Source organism: Mus pahari, chromosome 20, assembly GCF_900095145.1.
Source record: "Mus pahari chromosome 20, PAHARI_EIJ_v1.1, whole genome shotgun sequence".
Taxonomy (NCBI): Eukaryota; Metazoa; Chordata; class Mammalia; order Rodentia; family Muridae; genus Mus; species Mus pahari.
The window spans coordinates 11,038,516-11,048,931 of record NC_034609.1 but is presented as its reverse complement, the minus strand read 5'-3'; the positions used below and the strand labels follow the sequence as shown (position 1 = coordinate 11,048,931).

The 10,416-nt window shown below is 41.1% G+C and overlaps 1 protein-coding gene across 1 annotated transcript in view; it reads right to left on the bottom strand.

The window, feature by feature from the left end:
• Positions 1-5,343: 5,343 nt before the first annotated feature.
• The window catches only part of Lonp2 (lon peptidase 2, peroxisomal), a 91,115-nt gene continuing 86,042 nt past the window's right edge, over positions 5,344-10,416 (bottom strand). The window contains exons 13-15 of the mRNA XM_021220133.2: positions 9,264-9,471; positions 8,698-8,888; positions 5,344-5,728 (exon numbers count right to left, since the gene is read on the bottom strand). Of these exons, the coding sequence (XP_021075792.1) occupies positions 5,507-5,728; positions 8,698-8,888; positions 9,264-9,471 (621 nt within the window). The 3' untranslated portion in view covers positions 5,344-5,506. The remainder of the gene's footprint in view (positions 5,729-8,697; positions 8,889-9,263; positions 9,472-10,416) is intronic.

Sequence of the window (10,416 nt, the reverse complement as noted above, 5' to 3'; positions counted from 1 at the left end):
CCCCAGGTGTTATGAGGACAAATGAGTGCCACAATGCTTGGATGAGAAGCAACTCAGTGTCTCTAGGGGAATGTCATTTTGTGGTTTCACTGTATTTTGCCTAGACTTTAAAAATCTCAAAATGGTATATTCAGTGGACATTCATATACTCTTCACTGTGAACTTAATTAATTTTACATATAATGTACTTTACAGTTAATTTACAGTTAATGTATGTACTTGTTCTTGTGCACATTTATTTTCAAAGTGTTGATGGGTTATATAACCACATGACCACCTTAGAAATTACCATTTTGATAAGTCTTGAGAAAGGTTGGTCATGGTTCACGCCTGTAGTCTAGAGCTTGGTGGCTAAGGCAGCAGACTTAAGAGTTTGAGATCACCCTGCTCTACATTGTAAGCTTTTGTTTCAAAAATGGAAACAAAACTTAGGCTGTGCCAGGCAGAAATATTTTGGTAACTTGTCCAGTTCACTGTAATCTTAGCTAAGATTTTGTTTGATCCATCAAGATTTTTTATTTTTACTACATATAAATTAGCCTATATATTCTAAGTATCATCTATCAGTATGTTTTGGGCATTAATATTTTAAGTATTGGTATTTTCATTGTTGCTTTCTGGAGCAGCTTCAGGGGGACTCAGCAGTATGAAGGATTTTGTTTACCCTCTGGTTTTGCTAGTTTTAGCAAGTGAAGGCATATTTTAGGTGTCTTTACCAGCAGGTAAGGTTGACATATTACATTTATTAGCTATTAAATTTAAGTCTTCATATTCTTGACCCCCACAGGAGAGGAATGTAGCAACATTATTTGTTCCTGTGAGATTTGTCATATATCAGGTAACTCTTAGAGGGGATCGTTCCCCTTGACGCCCTTGGCCCTTTCGGTGTCTCTGAGGAGATTTATGGTAGGTCTACATGATCCTTCTTGACTTGGTTCTTTTGCTTTTAATCCTGTTGTGTTGCTCAGGATCCAGCTAGGGCCTCCCATGCTGCAGCTTCAGCTCTTAATCTTGAATTTGTCATGTTGAATTGAGTCCTGGGCCAGTTTAGTGTGTATCAGTGGTTATGGGAGTTTCCTTTTGCTTTAACTTTTTAAAATTGTGTATATAAAGGCTCACATTTATGAAGTGTATACTTAGATGAGTTTAGTGCAGAAAAGGTGATAGTCATTCCTCACTTCCTGTGAGGAATATCTGCAATGATAAATAAATAAAATGTAGAATTTTTACTCAGATCCCTGAGAGGAAATTCTGGTAAGTAATCCAGATTTAAGATCAGAAAGTGGGCTGGAGAGAGAATTCTGGTTGAGAGCACTGGCTGCTCTTCAAAGGACCTGGGTTCAGGTCCTAACATCCATGTGATGCCTCATCATTTGTAAGTCCAGTTCCAGGAGATCTGATGCTTTCTGGCCTCCAGAGGGCACTAGGCATGCACATGGTACATAAATATACTTGCAGATAAAACACTTATACCCATAAAAAAAATGAAAGCTAATTGTTGAAAATTATCAAAAAACAAAAACCACCCATGCCCAACCCAACATTGGATCAAACTAAGCACACTCGGGGTCAGTTAGTGATCTAGGTGGATAAGAGTCAGGACAGAATGGCAGAGTGAGGAGAGGGTTATTCCTTACAGGGACTGTCACTGTCACTGTTTGTATACATTATCTTAATAAAGGTAACCTAAAGCAGCACTTGGGAGACTGTAGGAGGACCGTAATATACTACTGCATAGGCAGTTAAGAAGCCTGCCTGGGCTGCTCAGGAAGACCCTGCCCCAAAGAGAAGGTGTGCATAGTGTCATGGAAGCCTGTAAGAGTAAGCAGTGTTCCATGGGGGGTATGTGTGCAAACACAAAGGTGTTCTCAGTGTCCTACCTGCTCAGTTAAGCTAGTTATATCATTTACCAAAAGAGACATTTATCAGGGTGGCATCACTCAGACAGTATTTAGCTTTTATACTGAGCATTATATCAAGTGAATTTTTATTGACATTAACCTTTTTCCCCCTGAAAATAAAAATCTTTTTTTTTTTTTTTTTCCTATTTAAATCAAGCCACAGTCTTGGTAGTGCAACCTTGTAGCACTGGCTGGCTTGGAACTTGCTAAGTAAGAACTTGAACTCACAGAGATTGGTAGGGATTAGAACCGTGACCATCTCATCTGTTTTGTGTTTGCTTTCTTTCTTTCTTTTTTTTTTTTTTTTGGTTTTTGGAGACAGGGTTTCTCCACGTAGCCCTGGCTGTCCTGGAACTCACTTTGTAGACCAGGCTGGCCTCGAACTCAGAAATCCGCCGGCCTCTGCCTCCCGAGTGTTGGGATTAAAGGCGTGCGCCATCACGTCCGGCTCTGCTTTGTTTTTTAATAAAGAATAATTTTCATTGTAAGGCACAGTACATTTTACTACAGCAAAGAAGTGAGCATTAGTGTTGGACCTTGATCATCAAATTGGAGACTGACTCTGCTTTTCTTGTCTAAGGAGCTTCTAGGTGCTCTCATGGGAAGGAGCTCATAGTACAGTTTCTCCTTTGGTTAAAATAATGTGATCTTGAACATGTTATAAACAAAACTAGTCAATAATCCCAGCTGAATTTTACATTTGGAAGAATTGCCAAAATTAACACTTGTATGACTTACTAGTAGAGTTTATTTCATGAAAGTGTTTTATAGGAGGAGATACTAAATGGTTTTGCCCTCACTCAGCCTAATTTGAGTTGGTTTTGGTGGAGATGTTGTGTCTCAACATGAAGCATCCTCCACAATGCCTGGTGTCAAAGGCTCGCCCTCCAGTAGTGGTACCGACAAGTGGATGACTGATGACTTCATCAGTGCATGTGTGTTGGGGAGGGGATTTTGGAAGGCTGTGTCTTGTCTGCATCTTCCTCACTGGCTCTTCTGCTTCTGCTGCTGTGAGGAGGTGAACAGCTTTACTCTGGCATGCCCTTCCCTTCCACTACAGTGTTCTGCTTCAGCACAAGCCCACGGCCACAGGGCAGCTTTGTATGGGAACCCGAAACTACAAGCCCAAAGAAGTCTTTTTCTCAGGTATTCTGTCACAGCAATGAAAAGTTTTGGAAATTAATGGTAGACATCACTAACCACTGTGCCTAGATGAGAATCGGAATGTACTGTAGTTCAAGCCACTACTCTGTTGGGAGTTGGCACTGCAAATGAGAGGGTGTGTGGTATGGCCACGATACAAAGTGGTTTTGTGTTTTAGAGATTGAAGTTGTGACCTCTCCAGTGCTAAGCAAGTATTCTACTGAGCTGTACTAGTCTAGAATGCAAATTTTAGTTGCTCTCAGGGAAGAGGAAAGAAAAATCATATTTTAGTAGAGACACTGACCTGTTGTTTTTTAGATTCATGTATATTTTATATCATTCATAATTTATCATAATCTAGTATACCCATAACTTTATCTACAGATATTGATTTACTAATTGGTATTAAATATTTTAGAAACAAATAGAAGGCATTTGCCCCTAAATTTTTCATATAACTTATTATGTGACTCAGGAATTCATAGTCTTTGTAGTTTGCAGCAAAGTCCAGAGGAATAATAAATGGGCAGAACCAATTGAAATTAACCTATAAAGTTGATAACCAAGGTACTTACAGCTTTATTCAGTTTTGATACCTGAAAATTTCTGTACATGTGAGAATGCCAAATGGTATGGCCAAGGCAGAAAAGAATTGGGGCTGTAGCTGGGGTTGAGGTGTAGTGTAGCTCAGTGTTTGGGTACTTACTCAGCATATGCAAGGCCCTATATTTAATCCCAAGTACCATCCTACACACACACACACCCCTCAGAAAGTTGGACAGAATTATTGTATGTCATTTTTGGGGGTTTGATCTGGAGGCAGAAGTCCAAGGTTAATCTGTTGGTAAGTTGAATGGTGAGGTCCATATGTGCCTGTTTCCAAGATGGCACCTCAGTGCTAGCCTCCTGGTGGAGGAGTACAAAGGCACAAAGTAGCTAGCTAGTTTTCTTGGACCCTTTCCTATTGAGTGTGGAACATATGCATTTTAGGCCATTCTGATCACAGCACCACCAGAGAAGTTCTACTGGGCACACATTCCAAAATAATTAGAAAAGCAGGGATTTGTACATTCCTGTTTATAACCAACAGTCAACAAAACAAAAGATGAATGGATGAACAAAATGTGCCGTATGTATATAGTGGATTGTTCAACCATAAAAGGCAAATTTGATAGATGGTATTGGGATAAACTTGACACTTGGTGAGATGTTAGACATGAGAAAACATTCTGTAATTCTAAAGCACTTAGGAGTGTGCAAGAGTGGTTGCCAGGTCTGGAATTGGGGGAATGAGTTCAGTTTTTCTGATTGTGCTGAAAAAGTCGTGGACGGTGGAAATACTGAATGTCACAGATGACCCTGAATTAGATATTTGTAAGTGGTAAATCCTATGGACATTTTCTCCAATCAAAAACTCCTTCCTAATAAACCAAAAACAATGTTAGAAAAACAAAAACCTTACTGGCAAACCTCAAATGGGCACCGTTAGAAATGAAAGATGGGCTGGAGAGATGGCTCACCAGTTGAGTGCTTGCTGTTCTTGCTGAAGACCCAAATTCAGTTCTCAGTTCCCACACCAGGCAGCTCAGAACCACTCAGAACTCCAGCTCCAGGGGATGCCTCCCTCTCCTGGTCTGTACAGGTATTCATATGCACACACACAAAGGTGGCCACACAGAAGAAAAACAAGACACAAAGACTGACTTGCATTATGTTGGATTCTTGTTGAATCAGCAATACTACTAAACTACCCAAAGCTCTTGTGATGCTGTAAAGACTGCCAGCACACGCCCCTGTCCCATATAATTAATGTACTCATTGCTGCTTCCCCCAGCCTCAGACCCGTATTCTCATGTGCAGTCTCATCCTAGACCCCTTTAACACAAACACAAGGATAGCTGCCTAGAGTTTTGTTTTTGCTAGTTTCCCTTCCAACTGATTGGTTCCAGGATCAGATAAAATCTACATGTAGGTCTCCACAACTAAGAGTGTATGCCAGCTGGTTTTTGTTTGACACAGCGTTGCCCTGTGTAGTCCTGCAACCTGCTGTGTATAGACCAGGCTGGCCTTGACCAGCAAGAGAACCACCTGCCTCTGCTTCTCTCCTCGTGTGCCTGGGCCATACCTGCCTCACTCAGTCATTAAGCACATCAAGCGGTTCCTGGATCTCCACTCCATACCTGAGTTGGATTCAGGTTTATAGTAGGCCTAAGGGTTGACATTTCTAAAAAGTTCTTTGTTCTAGGACCACAGAGTACCTCTGTCTTCCCAGGGATACCAAACCCACTGGAGACCGGAATTCTAGAATTAATTACTTTATTAAACCAACATTTCTGTAGTAAACAACAACTACTTAAACAGACCCATTGCTATCTTGATTATACCCACAGATTAGGGATATTTTGCTTAATCATTTGGTGCCTCAAACCAGCCTTGCCTCATAATTCAGCTAATGTTCGGGTCTATAGTTTGCTGTCTATGAGACCAGGTCTGTTCTTGACAGGAAAGCCACCATCAAAAGCTGCATTTAGAACTTCATCCAGGCAGCTTGCTGTAACAAAACTTAGATCCTGTCTGACGTTGCTTGGGATCTCTTCAAGGTCCTTTTCGTTCCTCTGCGGAATTATGATCTGCTTCAGCCCCGCTCGGTGTGCCGCTAGGACTTTGTCTTTAATTCCACCCACCTGCCAGGCAAAAGAGGACAACTCTCAAGGCTTATGTTCACTGCCAAGTGCATCTACCTTTTCCTGAACCATCACTGACTTAGACATTCAGCCCACCTCCCACTTGTGATAGTATGAGCTGGGAGGCCACTGAAAAGCTTAATGGTAACCTATATTAAATGCTTTAAAGGAGAGAAACCTGCAACCTGATGAATATAGGTTTTTTTTTGTTTTTGTTTTTGTTTTTCGAGACAGGGTTTCTCTGTATAGCCCTGGCTGTCCTGGAACTCACTCTGTAGACCAGGCTGGCCTCGAACTCAGAAATCCACCTGCCTCTGCCTCCCGAGTGCTGGGATTAAAGGCGTGTGCCACCACGCCCAGCTAGATTTTTTTTTTTTTTTTTTTTTAGTTTTGTTAGTCTAAGTTTTTTTTAAAACTTATTTTATTAGATATTTTCTTCATTTACATTTCATATGCTATCTCGAATGTCCCCTATACCCTCCCCCCACCCTACTCCCCTGCCCACCCACTCCCACTTCTTGGCCCTGGTGTTCCCCTGTATGGGGCATATAAAGTTTGCAAGACCAAGGGGACTCTCTTCCAAACGATGGCTGACTAGGCCATCTTCTGCTATATATGCAGCTAGAGACATGAGCTCTGGGGGTACTGGTTAGTACATATTGTTGTTCTACCTATAGCGTTGCAGACCCCTTCAGTTCCTTGGGTAATTTCTTTGGCTCCTCCATTGGGGTCTCTGTGTTCTATCCTATAGATGACTGTGGGCATCCACTTCTATATTTGCCAGGCATTGGCATAGCCTCACAGAGATAGCTATATCAGTGTCCTTTCAGCAAGATCTTGCTGGCATATGCAATAGTGTCTGCGTTTGGTGGCTGATTATGGGATGGACCCCCGGGTGGGACAGTCTCTGGATGGTTCATCCTTTCGTCTTAGCTCCAAACTTTGTCTCTGCCACTTCTTTCATGGGTATTTTATTCCCCATTTTAAGGAGGAATGAAGTATCCACATGTTGGTCTTCCTTACTCTTGATTTTCTTGTCCGGCTAGATATTTTTTAATTGTCATTTGTACCCTTGTGTTTAGGTTGGTTGTATAGTAGCATTACATTAGCTTGGTTCTATTATTCCTAGCTAGAAGAAAGGAGTTTGAAGATTTTACCATAAAGAAATGACAAATGGAGGAAATATACATGCTGATTTAAATGTTATGTAATGTGTACATGCAGTGAACATCATGCTATCTCAATACATACCATTTTTGTTTTTACAAAATAAAGATTTTCAAGTTAACAAAACAGAACTGCTCTTACACAGGAAGCAAAGCTCAGTTGTGTTACAGGATTATTGTCTTCATTACCACAAAATGAGAACACTCCAAACTAGACTCTTGTAAGGTTTTTGTTTTGTGACACAATCATCATAGACTGGCCTATAAGGAACTCCTAGAGATCTGTCCCTCTCTGCTCCCTTCTCCCAATGCTGGGATTGAAGACACGCCACTAGTCCTCACCCCTCTTGTGGCTTAAACAAAACAAAAAGAAAAGAAAAACAAAAACCTATGCCCATAATGATTCCTTCACAGATGATGGAGTCTAATTCTCTTCCCCAGTGTGAGCCTGGCTTCGTGACCTGTCTGTGTGGAGCATATTATGGTGGAAGTGATGCTATGTGAACTTCAAGGATAAGGTATAAAAAGAAAGTTTCTGCCTTGAATGTTATCTTGGATCACTGGCCCTAGAGGAAGCAAGGTATCACATTTGACTTTATCTAAATAGCCTGGGGAAACCCCCAAGGTGAAGAAGACTTGGGTCTCCTGTGCATCGTGCAGAAGGTCCTCCTCCTCAGTCACCCAGGAGTTAGAGACCCTGAGCCACAAGAGGGCTGCCAGGCTTAGCACCTTCAACACCTACTCTAGCCTAATTTGGCTAGACTGTAGGCTGCATATAAGATGATATACATATATACACACACACAGACAGATGTGTATATATGTATGTTTTGTCTTTTTTTTTTTTTTTTAACCAATTATAAACTAAAATCTAAAATGTCCCCTTTTCTTCAGCCTTAGCAAGTATTTTTTCTTCATGGTCCTTGCATGGTTGAATGAAAATATTGGAGTACAATAATCTTAGTAGTTATCAATAGGAATTGAACTAAGTCTTACATGAAAGACTAATAACAAGCAAGTCCTCTGCTACTGAGCCATATTTCTGGCTCCTTTTTATTTTGAGACAAGGTCTCACCAGGTTGCCCATGCTGCTTCTTCAATCTTCCTGAGTTGCTGGGGTTTTGCAAGTGTCTGGCCCCTTTAGTGAGTCTATAACCTACTCTCATCTGTGTAAGGACTTTAGCAGGGAAAATATATGCTGCTGCCACTGCTCATCCTCTTCTTGCTATGGCTCTGTCAACATTTTGTCCTGTCAGACAAGTCCTGGCACCTAGTCACAGAAAACCCTAAGTCCTGGGTATATCCCACAACATTTGCATGCAGGTTTATGCACTGGAGCCAGGAACCTACAGATTCAGGCAGGATTTTTGAAATTGTTTTGCTATAAATCTTGCCAATTACGGTACTCTTAAGATTTCTACAAGGTGCTAAGATGTCTCAAAGGAACTTGAAAAAGCATGGAATGAGCTTAAAAGCCAACGGTCTCATTTTCTGTATACACAGCACACTTCACTTCTAAGAAGAGAGAAGACATGGCAGGCATTCTGATGAACCGCTGATTTTCCTATAACCACACTGATATTTCTTTTCCCTTAAATATTTTTAGATCATAGGGAAACTTGGGAGATGATCAGGTGTTCTTTACTTGACCAAAAGTTTAAAATATAAATTAGTTACAGGTATTAAAATTTTAATGTTTAAAATCTTTAACCGAAGTTTTTATAGAAAGCTACTATTCATGTAAATTTAAAATTACTAATTTAAATAAATATTACAAGTACACAATCTGTTTTCTATACTTACTGGAAGAACAAGCCCTCTCAGCGTAATTTCCCCAGTCATGGCTACATCTGAGCGCACAAGCCGCCCACTGAAAAGTGAGGCGAGACAAGTTACTATGGTAACACCAGCAGATGGTCCATCTTTTGTGACAGCTCCAGCTGGGAAGTGCAGATGGATGTCTGTGTTGTCAAGAAGATCAAAACTTCCAAGAGCTTTAAAAAGGGGGAAAAAGAAAGGATTTTAATGTAGAAAAATTAAGCCCAGTTTTTTTTTCTCTGAATAAAATCAAACAAAAATGAATGTTTTGTGTAAATGGATGCTTAAAGATATTAATGGATAGTATACTTTGAGTGCGGTCTGGATGGTAAGATTCCTTCTCTCTTAAGTGTGATTTAAAGCTTTATTTTTGTATCTAGTTCAGGGATTCAGATAGTCTAACGTGATCACTCATGTCTCTATGGATTCAGAAGCCAAGCCCTGGACTTTACTGAATGGTGTCACCCTTGTCTCAGTTAGTTAGATACTTCCTGAATTACGGTCCAGGGCCCTCCTTCTCAGCTGTGTCCCACTGCAGTTAGGCCATGTACCATTAGTCAGGTGGTATTTCTTTGCATTGCTTCGAAGCCAGCTAATGGCGAGATGTGCAGACTCCTTCATGATGTCCCCGAGCTGGCCAGTCAGTGTTAGTTGGCCTTCACCGTCCATTCGACTTGCTTCCACAAACATGATTTTGCCACCCAAGGGAGTCCATGCTAACCCTATTGCCACTCCAGGTTGACTCAAACGCTCAGATACCTTGAAAGATGAAAATATCAGTTATGTCAACATGCAGAAATTGTTTCCAGAGCACTTTAATTACACTGTCTTGTAAGACTGCAAACTTAAGCACTAACTTCTGACAACTTATTACCTGACATTATTCTGAGTCACATGTCTCACTATCTGGATGTTCTTATTTAGCATTCACCAGATGTATGTATATATATAGCCTTACACATGTGTGAGGAACTGACTCCCAAGAACAGCTGGGTCTAGGTACATGTGCCTTGATTTTCAGAGTATCGTCAATGCACTGTGCGTCCCTACGTATCCAAAGCCTGGCTGGGTTTTTAGTACGTGAGCTTCAGGGGGCAACCATCTTCTCACGAACACTTATCTGACAAGTGACAGCTCTCACGGGCTTTCTCACTCCTTGGTGACGTCCTAGACGCAGGGCAGTACTGCCTGGATGCCAGTGTAAGAGGAACAAGCTGGTTAGCTGGGTCTATGAGTCTAGTTATTAAACTACTGGTCAACACACCCTAGGTATGAAGATACAGGTTAATAGTTGGAAGACAGCAATGCTAACTTTGACTGCACCCCCATATCTCCAGAGAATTAAGCACAATGTATCACCAAGGACAATCCAATGTGCAACTTCTCTGCTGTCAGGTGCCTGGCTTCACTATGGAATAGCAAAGACTGGCCGCTTCCTGGGAGAGAGCTGGGTGCTCTAGCAGCTGTGTGCACCAGTGAAGGTAGGTGGAATTCACTTTGACCTTTAATTTCACAGGTAGATGGCAGTTTAGCTAGCTTTCAGCATCGGCCCAGTTCACACTACACACTCCCCTCTAGCACTGGCACCTGCTCTGTTATATATCTGAAAAAGAAAAGATTAATATGTAGGTCAGTGCTGTTTAAAAACACAAGTAGATGAGAGTGTTCACAATTTTAAAAATTAATATTGAGTCAATTTTCTTA